Source organism: Musca autumnalis, unplaced genomic scaffold, assembly GCF_047663935.1.
Source record: "Musca autumnalis isolate F117 unplaced genomic scaffold, ASM4766393v1 scaffold_1, whole genome shotgun sequence".
NCBI classification, from domain to species: Eukaryota; Metazoa; Arthropoda; class Insecta; order Diptera; family Muscidae; genus Musca; species Musca autumnalis.
This window is the reverse complement of record NW_027411644.1, coordinates 295,203,530-295,220,028: the sequence shown is the minus strand read 5'-3', so window position 1 is coordinate 295,220,028 and position 16,499 is coordinate 295,203,530. Positions and strand designations below refer to the sequence as shown.

The following is a 16,499-nucleotide window of genomic DNA, read 5'->3' as shown; positions in this document are numbered from 1 at the left end:
AGCCACTCCACAGCCGATATGTCTGATGAGCTGCTACCAACAGCGAAACATGTCACATAATGATGGTTGCGTGTGTTCAAATCTTCGGCTATACCTTTTCACTTTTGGACCAAATCGGTTGATCAGTTCGAGAGTTATCTCCAGCCACTACATATGTCTAAGGGTTTTAACACCTTACGGACTGTTTTCTTAAGAAGTATGGATTTGCTCTGAAAAAACTTTTACTGTCATAAAGGATGCAGCGAATGCAAGTTGGTTCAACAAAAATCAAAGTGATTCGAGAGCAGGTCTTAAAGTGAACTTATGCGAAATTTTATGTGGGAGGTGGACAGATATAGTCCCGAACTTTTGGGAGGTACCGGATGGATTTCGTCCAAACATACTTGGGGTCTAAAACCATTATTTTAATGAGGCACATTTTGCCGGTATGAAAGTGCATATGAGGAAATATCAAAATTTTTTAGTTTTCCATAAAAAACAAGTAAAAGAGTATCAGTCGGCTTTGCCGACAGAGATATACCCTCAGCCTGTGCAAATTGAAACACCTTTTTAACAAAAAACTTATGTATTTAGGGGGTTTCAAAATTTAGGTCGTATGAACCGACAAAAATGTTGATTAGGATTAAAGTTCAAAAATTTTGCGGAAAAGGTACTTAAAAGAATGGACCGACATAGACCATGGGCGTGCCATAGGGGGTTTTTACACCCTTCGGGCTGTTTTCTCAAGAAGTATGGACTTGCCCCTGAAACAACTTTTTCCATCGTAATTGAGGCAGCGAATGTAAGTTGCTTCGACAAAAATCAAAGTGATTCAATAGCAGGTCTTAAAGTAAACTTATCCAAAATTTGTGCGGGAGGTACGGGATGGAGTGGACAAATATAGTCCATATTCGAACCTGATCTATATCTGGTAGATATTATGAGACTGTGTAAAGTATGTACCAAATCGGTCACTCCCATCAAGAGTTATCGTGCGCACAATTTTTCCGAATATTTTTGAACTTTTGTGGGGTAGGTACCTGAAGGAGTGGACCGATATGGCTTATCTACGAACTTAAACTAAGTTTGGAAACAATATTACGTTCGAGAATTACACCATAAACATGGCGTCATAGGGTTTGTTTTTCAAGTTTCAGGCTATTTTTTCAGGAAGTATGGACTTGCCCCTGAGGAAACTTGTACCTTCGTAAAAGGGACAGTGAATACAAGATGTTACCACAAAAACCAAGGCGATTCGAGAGCAGGTCCTTAACTGAACTTTTCCAAAATTTTGTGTGGGAGGTACTCGAAGGAGTTTATCGATTGAGTCCATATTGGAACCTCATCTAAGTCTGGTAGAAATTTCATAATGTGCAAAGTATGGACCAAATCGGTTACTTCCTTCAAGAGTTATCGTACGCACAAATTTTCCCAACATTTTCGAACTTTTGTGGGGGAGGTACCGGAAGGAGTGGGCCGATATAATCCATCTTTGAACTTGAACTAAGTTTGGACAAAATATTACGAAAGGCAAATTTTGGACCGAATCGGCAGATCCGTTCGAGAGTTATCTTGCGCTCCAACCACTACACACGGTGTCATAGGGTTTTTTGTAACTTTCAGGCTATTTTCTCAGGAAGTATGGACTTGCCCCTAATGAAACTTACAGCGTCGTATAGAGGACAGCGAATACAACTTGCGTAAACAAAAATCAAAGCGATTCGAGAGCAGGTCCTAAACTGAACTTTTCCGAAATTTTGTGTGGGAGGTACCCGCAGGAGTTGACCGATTGAGTCAATATTGAAGCCTTATCTAAATCTGGTAGACACTTCACGATTTGCAAAGTATGGACCGAATCGCTTACTCCCTTCAAGAGTTATCGTACGCACAAATTTTCCGAACATTTTCGAACTTTTGTGGGGGAGGTACCGGAACGAGTGGGCCGATATAACCCATCTCCGAACTTGATCTAAGTTTGGACAAAATATTACGAAAGCCAAAATTTGGACCAAATCGGCTCATCCGTTCGAGAATTATCGTGCGCACCAGCCAGACAGACAGACGGACGGACATAGCTTAATCAACTGCAAATTGTTTGAAACGGATTTCGTCCAAACATACTTTAGACCCCAAGTATGTTTGGACGAAATCTTAGTAATATATTGACCATTATTTCGATGAGGCACACTTTGACCGTATGAAAGTGTATGTCACAAATGTTGTCAAATATTTGATATTCCATTTCAAAAAAAAAAAAAAAATATTAATTTTTTTTCGCAGTACATCAAAGATTTTTGGTACATAGGTTAAGAAACAAATTCCCAGTACGAATCCGCTCGCGAGCCAGTTTTTTGTCGATGGGGACAAAATTTGTGGCGGTTTTATTTTCGTTTTAAAGAAAAAAATATTATAAAAACGATAATTATTTTACCGCGAGCAATTGCTACTAAAAAGTTATCTGAAAGTGGTTTGGGTTAGTAGATTGCATAACATTTGTTAAATGTTACTCAGTACTCGCGAAATGTATAATAAATTGATAAATTATTGAATGTAAGTCAACTTTTTTCAAAATAAAGGTCCATTTACCCGCTATAAAATTACGAAAAAATTCGTATGGAAGCAAAACTTCACGATGAATAAAATGTGAGTAAAATCATACAGATTGGTCTTATAGTTTCGATGTCACACCCAAAATAAACACATATTTTGGTTCAAAAATTATTTTTTGTTTGAAAAAATATCACAATCATTATGTAGTATTAAATTTTGGAAAAATCTATAGGAATACTTCCTTCATTTCGCTTAAATCTCCCATTAAAATATACGGATTTTGCTTTATAGACAGACATTCATATAAAAGCTTTCCTATTGAGGAAGATAATTGGGTTGAGGATATATCTCAAGGCTTCTGAAATGGAAATAGTGGTCACATAACCCATTTTAATTTATATGCATTTTAAAATACGTGCAAATCGCGTAATTATTAAAGTCATTTTGTCTGCATGTGATTTTCATGTACAGCAAGACCATATCTTTTAATTTGTATATATTTTTCGAAATTTAATTTTCGGTCCTAGACCCCCAATGTGGTATACCAATCTTCATATCTCGAAGAGATAAAGCGATTTTGAGATGTGTGTCCGTCCTTCCGTCCGTCCGTCCGTCTGTCCATTATAAATTGTAATCAAACTCCAGGCCGCAACTATGGACCGATCGTTACGAAATTTTGCATGTAGGTCGGGTTCAAACCAGAATAGACACCTATTATTATTGGTGATAATCGTGAAATTTTAGCGGATGAAATGGACCAAAAACATAATAAGAGTATATGACAAAGAAGAAGCTTCAAATTTGAGATAGTGATCAGATAATATTTAGAGGGTTAAATGCACCACAATTTTTGTGTGAAAATTGTGAACATTTTTAATATACAGCTTATATATGTATTCCTTGAAGATACATTCCGCCCACGTAAATACCATTTGGAAGGTCATTTCTTGACCTTTCCATTGATGCCACTTATGTTGATTTACGTGCTCAGATAACAGAGTTACAGCCTAATATATCCAATTATTTATTTGTAGTGTAACACTATGCAACACTGAAAATGCAAACAACTTCTAGTGTGCATTTTTTGATAGTATATATTTAGACTACAAAAACCCTAGTAGGGTTTTGTCCTGTCAGATCCAGTTCGTATTTTATGGCCGCATCTAAACCGGGCTAAAATTACACTTTTTTGCATTTATCGGGCCTTTATCTCAGAAACGATTAGGAATTTGGCCTTGCTGTTGTTGGCAATATTGTAGCCCTGATCTAGTAGAACTTATCCTTTGAACAGACCATATAGGAAAAACTCCATCTAGGGCATCAAAATCTCCGTGTTGTGAAGATTTTTGAAGTTCCTTTACACCGCACTAATTACGCCCGAAATGGTCCATTAACGCGTACATTTTTGAGTTTGAATTTCATCAACAATCAGCTCCAAAGGGAGTCAAAACCGAGCATGGACTTTAGCACATCAAAGGAAGTTTTTAAAAGTTATGTGTACCACATTTATTCTATTTTATATACTTAAAACTTATTATTTAAATATTTGATATTTGAATTGTTATCTTAGTCTGTACGGATATTGGATTCCATTGACTAATAAATAAATAAATAAATAAATATTGAAAATTTTACATAGTTGCTAATATTCTGGTCAGTATCGGCTAAACTATTGGGAGTTGAACCAAGTAACCTTTTGCAAAAATCTTCCAAATAATGTTCTCACCAATGCTTTAGAACATTCTGAAACTCTAAAATGCTTACTTCATGTTGTTTCAGCGGTATTTTGTATCATATCTTTTACAACACGTATTTCAAACACAGTTCAAATCAACAGTTTATTCTCGCATTTCGGATTTCACTACATTATTGACATTTTTATTAAATGGTCGTTGAAAAATGTACTGAAAATAGAGGCATGGAGGCATTTTACAACAATGACATGTTCTGAAGAATTGTGTATTACATTCCAGGGAATATTTTTGCAAAAGAAAACATTCAGAAAAAATTAACGGTTTTGGAGATACGGTGTGAAATGTATAAAAATTGTGGAATTTTTACATATATTTTGAAATTTGGGGCAATAAATGCAGTTTTTCGAGTTCATTATTTCTCCAAATATTTTATTCTTGTTCTTATCTACAAATTTGCTTCAGAGGTCAGAAGAAGATTCGCATTAGTTTCAGAGATATAGCCCTGAATTTCTTTAAAAACTCAATATTTAACCAGGTTTAGATGGGGCCATAACATCCCAGCTGGATCTGACACAACAAAACCCAACTAGGGTTTCTTGTCGTTTGGGTCTGTACTTTCAAAAAATCCTCAGTTCGAATTGTTTGCACAAGGTCACCTTAAAAATGTTGCACAGTGTAATCAGAAGCACGCTAGAGGCTGCAATTATAGATCAATAGTCACGAGTTTTTTCAGATGTAAGATTTTATGTCGAAGAACATGCCTACAATTTTGTATGACGATCTCATATTATCTAGTGGGTTAAATGGACCATTACTTTTTTATGAAAAATATAAAAATTTAAAATTTGGACCATATTTTACTTCCTGGAGGGCATATACCAGTGAAGTAGCCTAAATATAGCCCTGATGTAAATTGCAATATTATGTCTCCTGGGTAGCTACCTAATATATAATAGGTTTTGTATAGAATACAACATTTTCCTCCCATGCTACAATTTGTCTCTTTCATTCCCAGCATTATTGCAAATTATGTGGAGTCCTAGCATATTAATTGTCCAATTGATTTTTTATACATATATTGCAGCATGGGGTCGCTTCGCCAACTTTTTTTCAAAATGCACTCGGTGTTGCTACAGTTAAAGTTTTTTTGAAATATTAATTTTGGTGAAGGCACCCCTCCTGGCGTATAATTAAATATGAATACTTTTGGGAGTCATAAATTTGTTTGTATGCAAATTATTTAAATTTCTACTCATTATTAGTTGTTTTTCATCGGTTAAAATATATTTTTGATATCACAATATATATCCATAATGAACTATTTTCGGAATACGCTAAAAAGCACAAAATCGCGTGCATTTACAAGTGCACTTTTTTTGGACGATAGATCTTCAATAAACTTACAATGTTCCCTTTGAAAATTTGTATATAGCATTTGTAGTATTCAATAAAATTCGAGCAGTGTCCGGTCAGATATGGCAAATTGCATTGTAATTGGGTATATTTGCAGCGGCTTATATATTGATTTATATTAGCTGTATTCCAAAAAGGAACCTGATATTCAAAGAAAATGTATGGATGTATCAGAAGGGGCGACCAATGTCAATTTTCCAATTTTGGAACTTTTTTTAGAAGTGTATAATTATATACATAATAGATCCACAAACATCAGGGACAAGGGAGGCTTCTCTCATCTGAATGAGTAAACCCCGATTCATACTAGCTCAAATAAAAGGAACCTACTCTTTATTTAGAGAAGTTTTTTATGGCTGAAATACGCAAAAAATGTCACCATCATTACTGAGGGGTATTTTGTCACCGTTGAAAATTTCATGTGTCCTGGCCTAGGAACCGAACCCGAGCATTTAGCGTGAAAGGCGGGCTTGCATACCATTGCACCATGGTGGCTCCCTGTTAGATATGTCAAATGATGGAAATTTTGCATTTTTGGATTTTTGAAGAATAGACTTTGGATCCATTTAATATCCTCAAAGCAAAAAAATCGTTACGTATCTTCGTTTCTAATATAATTCCATAGAGTGGAGCTATATTTCAAATTTACATCCGCCTTGTACGCAGAATGTCGTGGGTTCGATTCTTCGGCTAGGTAACATCAAACTCTCAATGGTGGCAAAGTACACCTCAGTTGTGGTAGCGACATTTTCTGAGTGTTTCAGTCATATTAAACTTCTCAAAAAGTGGTGTCCTAGGACATGCCGTTCGGACTCGGCGATAAACTGTAGGTCACAAGCTTAATGTGATAAGGTGGCAGAATCAACAAAATTATTTCGTACAATAAGCTTATTTGTTCCATTAAGGAACTTTGTCATGGTCGCCCCGTCCAACTATAACCTTTGCTTACTTGTTTTATTTGTTTTTTTTTTACTTTTTTATATAGTGACCCTTAACCTTTAAAAGTTCACGATAACTTTCAGATGGTGTATGCGGTTTGGTCTCCTGTTTGTTTATCGTATTTTTTATTTATTACACTAATTTTTTACATCGCAGATGAACTAAATCGGCTCAATTCAAAAAATTTCGGCAAACGTGCCTTTCAAAGTTAGTTAAGGTGCAAGCACCCTTCATGACATTGTTTTAAAAGGAGGCGATACAGTCAGAACATCGTCCCAATTTGAACTTCTATATACCAAACATGGTAAAACCTACGAAAATACCATTAATGACAATCTTGTAGAAAATTTTCAGTGCTACTACATTTTCTTCAGTGTCATTTCGATAGGACTTGCGGTTTCCAAGCAAAATCGTGAAATCCTAAAAAAAACCCTAAAAATGCGAACTTTGACCGCGATTTATTCGAAAATCTCTACGGCGATTTTTTAGTTTTTGATTTTTCTCATTTATTAATATTGTAGTGTCAGAATCCGCAAAAACTTCCCAGATGTAAGCATCTTTCATTTAAAGTTATTTAAGGCACACCGTGAAGGACTGACTGTTCACTCTCGCATTGAAATGTTTTCCACAAATCGTCTTTGGCCGAAAGATCCGACAAATATAGCTAAGAAGATAATCAATCATATTTATTAAATTTAAATTTTTGAAACAATAAAGTAAAACATTGAAATAAATTAAACAAATAAACTATGGACGTCTGTGAGCATCGAAATGACGACGCAATCGTCCCAGACGATAACTAGGCAACGGTTGCCAAATGCATGGTAAAGTTGTTGGTGTCCTTGGTGATGGAACTATTAGATTACAATCATCTTCCGTGGTACTAAGTGGATGTAATTTTCCCTTATCAACAAACGGAGAACTTTTACGAATTTCATTAATTAGATTATAATTTCGCTGGAGTACTGTGCTGCTGCGCATTTGTTGTTGATGTAACTGCATTGGAGTGCTTGGTGAATCACAATCTATTGTCTCAATTTTGGGAGATACAGTTACCACTTCATCGTCAGCATCAATAACAATGGTCAAAGTGTCAGTTGGCGAAGAACTTGTTTGGATTTCCATATGCTGAATTTTCTTACGAATGAAATTGACAAATTCGTCGTCATTGTCCACATTCAAGTGAGGCTTATGTTCGGTCATGTTCTATAAATAGAATTCGGATTTTTTATGCATACCTTGCAAAAGGGTTATTTAAATAATTTTATAATGCATTACCTGTAGTTTAATATAAATGGAGGTAAGCTATTTTTAATAGTCTAGTTTGTAATCTTTTTGTAAACGTCAACTCACATATTTTTGCAATATTTACTAACAATAGGTTTGTTCAGTGGCAGTATTATTTGCAATGTAATATTTGTTCCTCTTGTCCGTGCGTCCAAAGTTGCCCTAAAGAACTTAAACTTTGAACAAAACTAAAAAATCATAAATAATTTAGTTTCTTTGTATTTGGTCTCGTTGGTTAACTTTTTGCATTTGTTTTCACTTGCGATTATTAAATATATTAAGCAATCATAAAAGTTATTGAAAACATAATCGAAGAGACCTAATACTGATTCATTTGTTTTGTCCACATTTTTTGGGATTAAACTAAACAAGAGCGTTAATTGTAACAGAGAGATTGACGTACGAATGTGGTGTACAGAGAAACTGAAGTTGTGGGGAAAGTGCTCCGAATTAAGGCTAAGACACATAAAGCGATTGACATTCATATGCCGACAATTTAAAAGGCAAAAATAAAAAATTGGGCATATTATATTGGTATGAAGGCGATGTTAATTGACCGATATGTGTACCATTCTTTAACAGCTAACGGCAAATAATGATAAACATCATGAACCAATATTTTAGCGACCAACATGAAGTAATTGCTAAAACTTACCGATAGAAATAGTGATGTTAACCGTTATGCTCTATAAGGTGGGACATTATTACCACAGGGGCCGAATGTAGTACGACACCACTTACAGACAAGTTGCATTGATAAAAAAAAACCTTTGATTTATACAGTATGTAAAGTTCATATTTGTACACCCCTCAAAAGTGATTAAAATCGTTATAAATTCCATATTTTTTATGCAAATGTGAAACAATTGATGGGAATTGCTATAAAGAAAAAAAGATTTAAAAATATCGAAACAAATTTTGAATTTATTATTTTGACCCCCAATGTGGTATACCAATCTTCATATCTCGGCGAGATAAAGCGATTTTGAGATGTGTATCCGTCCGTCCATGTGTCCGTCTGTCCATTATAAATTGTAATCAAACTCCAGGCCGCAATTATGGACCGAACGTCACGAAATTTGGTATGGAGGTCGGTTTCACATCAGAATATATCGCTATTTTAATTGGTGATGATCGTGAAATATTTAGCGGGGGAAATGGACCAAAAACATAATTTTTATCCGATTTTGTAGGTACTCTGTAGGTCGCAATAATAGCCCGACGGCCTCGAAAATTCGAACAAGGTAACAGTATATGACAAAGAAGATGCTTGCAATTTGAGATGGTGATCGGATGATGTTTAGAGGGTTAAATGGACCATAACTTTTGTGTGAAAGTTGTGAAAAATTTTTATATACCGGTTATATCTTTATTCCTGGAAGACACATTCCGCCCACGTAGATAATATTTGGAAGACCAACTCTTGCCCTTTCCATTGATGCCAATTATATTGATTTACGCGGTCAGATAACAGAGTTACAGCCTAATATATCCAGTTTTTTGCTCGAAGTATAATCATAAGCACACTAGAGGTCGCAATTATAGATCAATAGTCACGAAATTTTGCACGAGGTAAGGGTTTAGGTCGAGGAAGATGCCTACAATTTTGGATGATGATCCGATATTATTTAGCGGGTGAAATGGGCCATTACTTTTGTATGAAAAATATACATTTTTTTTGGTCCATATTTTTATTCCTGGATGGCACATACCGTCAAAGTAGCACATACCGTCAAAGTAGCCAACATATGGAAAAATAAATACTGATATTTCCCCTGATGCAAATTGCAATAATGTGTCTGCTAGATAACGGGCCTACTGCCTAATATATAATGGGTTTTGTGTAGAGAACAACAATTTCCTTTCATACTACAAATTGTTTCAATAATGACGGAGAAATTTTCAGTTCAGTTGTCCAATTGAACTTTTATACAAATATTGCAGCATGGGATCGCTTCGCCACCTATTTTATACCCTCAGACTTTAGGTTAATACAAAATATACAAAATACGACCAAAGATGTGCCCATCAAAAAAATGGTATGCCCATCAAATACTTGGGGTCTAGTATGTTTGGACGAAATTCGTTTCAAACAGTTTGGAGTAGATTTAGCCCTGTCCGTTCATCTGTCTCTCTTAACGACTACCTGGCTGGTGCGCACGATATCTCCCGAACGGATCTACCGATTCGAACCAAATTTTGCACTTCGTAATTTTTTGCCCAAACTTAATTTAATTTCGAATATGGGCTATATCGGTTCACTCCTTCGGGCACCTCCCCCACAACAGTTCAAAATTTTTCTGAAAAATTTTCTGAACGATGACTCTCGCAGCGCAAAATCGATTTGATCCAAACTTCCTTCCTTCCAGATATAGATCGGGTACGATTATTTCGGTCCACACCTTCGAGTACCTCCCACACAAAGTTTGGAAAAGTGAAATTTAAGAGTCAGCAGATTGTCCTTGCGGCCCTCTTTACGATGGTACAATTGCAATGGCAAGTCTATACCTCCAGAGATTATGGGCGAAAAGGTTCAAGAATCCCTGAAAAACAAACAAAAAAACTAACTAAAATAGCAAATCCGCAAGACAACTCTTCGGGGGGATTTTCTGATTGTCCAAACTTTGCACATCCTATTATTTCATCCAGTAACGTATCAGGTTGGAATATGGACTATATCGGTCCCGTCCTTTGAGTACCTCCAACACAAAATTTGGGAAAAGTGCAGTTTGAGGACCAGTCTCGGATCTATTTGAACTTTTTGTGGAAGGTTCTTTTCACGATACCTATTGCAACGGTACAATTTTTCCAGGGTAAGTTCATACTTACTGAGATAATGGTCCAAAATTTCCAAAAAAATAATTCTCTAACTTTTTAAAAAATAAGAAATGACCTTACTACAATTGATTTGGTATAGCTTTACATTCCGATACCTACAAAATACAAAATATATATGTATATTTTTTATACGGCATAGTTATTGTGTTTGTTTCTTTTTTGGTCAGATGCTGAGGATATATCACCGTTAGCGGAGCTGACTTATACTATCTTACTTGATGTTATATTCAATTATATAAATAATTTTGGTATTTCTAAATTTGTTTGCATACAAATTATTTGAATTTCTAATCATTATTAGTTATTTCTATCGGTATAAAATATGTATATAACCAGAATGAACTATTTTCGAAATGGCCTGAAAATCACAAAACTGCGTGCATTACCAAGCATACATATGTGAGGACGATAGATCTTCAATAAACCCACAATCAATGTGAATTTTCCAATTTTGGCATATTGTTTAGAAATATATAATTTATATAATTGTTCCACAAATATCCCAGTATGGACAAGGGAGGCTTATCTTATCTTATACCAATGGATTCATGTTATGTCATTGATATGTGACGTATTTTTTATCGCCGAATCCGAAAGGCAAGTTCTAAGTTGCCACTTGTAGAGAAATTTTCATGTCTGAAATACTCAGATCGGCAGCATTACAAAGGGGTGTTATGCCACCGTTGAAAATTTGATGTGGCCAGACGTAGGAATCATACCCGGACAATCAGCGTGCAAAGTGGTTGCACATAGCTAATTCCTAGAAGTTGTGGTGTAAGGTATCACATGGTCGGCCCCGTTCGACTATAGAATTTGCTTACTTGTTTTATTATAAAACTAGCAGACCCCGGTCCGCGCTGCTGACCCATCATAATGAGTTTAATGACAACTTTTTATGGTCTTTATGCTTGACAATTCAAAAAAAGACATTTTCTTCCTAAATTCTTCGGTCCATTGTCAAACCGAGGAGGATTTTAAATTTATCTGTAACCTTTCTTTTCTCTTACGGACTTTGTCGGATTTTTTCGTCCATTTCTTTATGATCGTCCATGCCCCCTGTCTTTATCTTAAAGCGATCTAATTATTAAAGATAAAAAAATGGTTAAGTCGAATTCTCCCGCTTATTGAGACTTATATATTTTTGTTTTACATGACTGATGGACCGTTGAGCCTCACTGTTTCAGGAAAATTTGTAAATATATCGTTTTTCTTGATCGGGGGCGCAACCACCGTTGTCTCGAAAATTAATTTGCAAGCCTATGCATTTATAAGTTTAGCAAATAAAGCGATTATAAAACAAGAGGCTCCCGAAATTCGTTTACAAATATATAGCAATTTGGACCACGGGATATTCCTGAACATTTTCTGAAAATTGCATGAAATTAGGTTCAGTAGTTTCCAAAAAATAATGTATTGAAAAAAGTGGGCGTTGTCATCAGATTTCAAGAATAACATATTTAAAAAAGTCCGGTATTTTGGCTCCAAATATGTACCTAGGGTACACACAACCCCATTGTCTCCCAAAATATATGCTGAAACCGATATAATCATAAGTTTGGCTTATACATATAGCGTTTAAAAAAAAAGGCGTGGGAAAGGTACCCCACTCCCTACGAAATTCATAAAATATACATAACTACGGCAAACATTGAGCTTTTGCTGCAAATTTGATGGAAATGGGTAAAAAACAAAAAACAGGCGTGATGGGGCCGTTAGGCCCCAAAGAAGTACAATATTTGGAGATTAATCCGTAAATTTTTAAACCGATACATGGGTAATTTTTGCAAATATAGCGTTTTTTAAAATATCACATAGGAGAGATACCCCGCCCCCTCTGAAATTCAATAATATATGTAGCCTGTTTTCGGGGGCCATCCCTGTAAATTCCCTGACAATTTTAGGAAATCGGTTCAGTAGTTTTTGCCGAAAAAGTTTAAATTGAACATTTAAATTGAAATGAAAATTGAAAAAGTGGAAGCGGTAAAATGTTCTTTCCATAAAAACCTAAGTTGGGTTATGACGGCATTTGATTTTTATTCACAGGAAAGTACCCCGTCCCCCTTGAAATTCAAGAAAATATGCATCCTTTTTCCACCGGTGGCCATCCCTGTAGATTCCACGACCATTTCAGGAAAATCTGTTCAGTAGTTTTTGTAGAAAATATTGAAAAAAGTGGGCGTAAAAGTGGTCGAATTTTCTTTGCATGAAAACCTAAGTTGGGTTATGACGAACATATCAAAAAACAATTGTCCAAACATCAAGAATTGTCCAGCCGATTTGATGTTTGGACTAAATGTGTTTCAGGCAATTTGGAGCCAATTTAGCCATGCCCGTCATTCTGTCTGTCGGGCTGGCTGGAGCGCACGATAACTCTCGAAGATTAACCAATTTGGTCCAAAATTTGGCATTCGTAATACTTTGTCCAAACGTAGTTTAAGTTCGAAGATGGGTTATATCGGTCCACTCCCTCCGGTACCTCCCCCACAAAAGTTCGGATATGTTCGAAAAATTTGTGCACACGATAACTCTTGAAGGAATTAACCGATTTGGTGCATACTTTGCACATCGTGAAATTTCTACCAGACCTTGATGATGTTCCAATATGGACTCAATCGGTCCAACCTTCGGGTACCTCCCACACAAAATTTCGGAAAAGTTCAGTTTTGGACCTGCTCTCGAATCGATTTGATTTTTGTTGTAGCAACTTTTATTCACTTACCCTCATACGACGGTATAAGTTTCATCAGGGGGCCAGCCCATACTTACTGAGAAAATACCCTGAAAGGTACAAAAAAACCTATGAAGCCGTGGGTAGCGGTTGGAGCGCAAGATAACTCTCGAACAGATCTGCCGATACGGCCAAAAATGTGGCCTTCGTAATATTTTGTGCAAACTTAGTTTAAGTTCGAAGATAAGCCATATCGGTCCACTTCTTCAGGTACCTTCCCCACAAAAGTTCAAAAATGTTCGGACCAATTGTGCGCACAATAACTCTTGAAGCGAGTGACCGATTTCGTCCATACTCTACACATTATAATATATCTACCACATATATGTCATGGTAAAATTTTTTTCAAGGACAAGTCCATACCCTTTAGAAAATAGCTCGAAGGTTGTAAAAACCCCCTATGTCACCATATGTAATGGCTGGTCCATAATGGTCAATGTCGATCCCTTCCTTTAAGTATCTCCTCCGCAAAACTTTTGGTATTTAATCCTAATCAACATTTTTGTCAATTCATACGCCCAAAATTTTTAAAACCCCCTAAATACATACGTTTTTTTGGAAAAAAATGTTTCAATATACTTAGTCTGAGGGTATATCTCTGTCAGCAAAGCTGACTGATACTTTTTTACTTGTTTTGCTTGGCCCCCAAAAATACCTGATATATACCTTATAGCTTTGTTTGGTGGTATTGTTTCATCATCTTGAGATGACATGTTTTCAGTTAAATAGAATGAGGAATCTTTTTGTAGAATATTTTGACGTTATAGATCAGATTTTCTACATGAAAAAATTCTACAAAAATGTTCCTCCGAGAATTTTATGTATGTAGGTTCCAAAAAATCTATGTATATTGACACGTTTTCATAGTCCTTCATCAGTTTTACCTGTTCCTTTCTCAAAAAAATCCGTATGTTTCGGTACATTTCGTATAAGTTAGGATGGTCGTAGGAAAAATCTGATTAGACAGAAACTCGTTTTATTACAAAATAATATGAATTAGGCCCAGACATTTTCGCATATTTTGCATATGGTGCATATTTTGACATATTTGCATAAAATTAGCATATGCAAAACCGTATGAAAAATATGTGCAAGGATTTGTGACCTGAATATCCCACCGAAATGGCTGAAATTTGATTTTATGTCTTCGTTGGGGGTATGACACTTACACCTGAAATTTGTCCGCATAGGTCCACGTCTTCATATAGCCCCCATAGAACGGTACCTCAAAATTTCCGATATTTTGAAGGTTGTTGCCTTACCATCACATTGAAATGACTGAAATTTTGTATTAAGTCTTAGTTGGGGGTATACAACTTTTCACTTGAAATTTGTCATTGTAGGCCCACGTCTTCATATAGCTCCCATAGAACGGTACCTCCCGATTTTCGGTATTTTGAAGGTTGATCTGAAGGGAGTCTTTATAGACGAGCGGAAGGGAGTCTTTATAGACGAACTGAAAGGAGTCTTTATAGGCGAGAAAGGTTCTATAGAAGCACCCTTTCTTACAGACAAGGTCTACAGAAGCGCCCTTTCTTACAGACAAGGTCTACAGAAGCGCCCATTCTTTCAGGAATGTTCTACAGAAGCACACTTTTCTTTCAGGAATGGTCTACAGAAGCACCCTTTCTTTCAGAAACGGTCTGAGGAAGCACCCTTTCTTTCAGAAACGGTCTCAGGAAGCACCCTTTCTTTCAGGAAGGGTCTATAGAAGCACCCTTTCTTTCAGGGCATGTCGCACTGAATAAGTAGTTATTCTACGACCACTAGAATAACTAGTTTTTTTGGCCACTGGGAGTAGAAAAATAAACTAAAAACAGGTGATTGTTTTAATTTCTACACACTTCATATTTTATTCTGCTCTCTACAGGATTTGATCATGCGCAGTTCTGATTTGAAGCCGAACACACAAACGGACGTTAAGGATTGTTTACACGCTTACGTGTGCACCACCAACTGTTCTTTTTTTTATTTCTAACAAAAAGTACCCGGCCAACGCACAGAGGACGAAATCAGTGATCTAGCGGCGCGAAAGTCAAAAAATCAAAGTATAAAATTGCGCAATGTTTTCCATTATATCGATTACAGACACTTTGCAGACAAAGATTTTGTTTTTCCATTTTTCTTGTTGTAAATATTCACTCAGTTATTCACTATCCAATACAAGAGTTTTTGTTGCATCAGATTTGAAAAAAATGTAGCAAAAAATTATCTTCATATTTGTTTAAATGTTAAATAAATTCGTAATGACACTGGACAAGATTTCTTTTAATTAATAGCAGAGGGTGTGATTTAAATCATAAAAATTAGTTTGGGGTCTGGAAGTACTTATGAATATAGCAATAAATTTTCAAAAAATTCAATTTTTAATGCTTTTATGGGTTGTACGCGCTTGTTCCATAGAGTGCATCTTGTAAACTTGGCCGAACTTGGGTTCGATTATTTTTTGGGGAATGAAATTGGACTCTCTAGGTACGGAATAACCATATTAGGGCTGTAAATATTTGCAAATCTTTTGATGACTGCACTTTTAAAATAAGGGATTTTGCATGAAATTCATACAAATTTAGCTGTGGATTTGTATGGGAGCTAAATCAAAATATGGACCTATCTTGAGAAATGTTTGCAAGGAGAAGTTCTACCCCCGGAGACACTTTAATACCATATTATAGCTAAATATGTAAAAGGGGCTAAATCGTTTCGATGAAATCCGTGTTGAAAATGTTTTGTAAGAAGATTTTATACGCAACGATAACACTGAATGCAAAATTACAGCCAAGTTGGTTTAAAAATGTAGTCATGATATTCAAAATACCTTAAATTGGGAGGTACGGTTACATGGGGGCGATATCAAAACGTGCATCTATGTCCATAATTTTTGGTGAAAATGTTTTGTGACCACTAGGAACTCTAAGTACCAAATTACAGGTAATTTGCTACGAAATTATGGCTTAAATCCTCAAAATACCCAAAATCTTAAGGTACCGTTATATGGGGGCTATACCAAAACACCATTTTTACCCACAGGCACAAGCTGAGTTTCGTTTCGTTTGTAAGTTATGAATTTCGCG

General features: G+C 35.8%; 2 protein-coding genes across 5 annotated transcripts in view; both read right to left on the bottom strand.

Moving 5' to 3' along the window:
- The window catches only part of Sol1, a 458,110-nt gene that overhangs the window by 363,348 nt on the left and 78,263 nt on the right, over positions 1-16,499 (bottom strand). The window lies entirely within an intron of this gene.
- LOC141389752 (uncharacterized) lies at positions 7,241-8,608 on the bottom strand. The gene is made up of 2 exons (XM_073961768.1): positions 7,854-8,608; positions 7,241-7,781 (listed from the first exon to the last, which is right to left on the bottom strand). The coding sequence occupies exon 2, from the start codon at positions 7,776-7,778 to the stop codon at positions 7,323-7,325; it is 456 nt and encodes a 151-aa protein (XP_073817869.1). The 5' UTR covers positions 7,779-7,781; positions 7,854-8,608; the 3' UTR covers positions 7,241-7,322.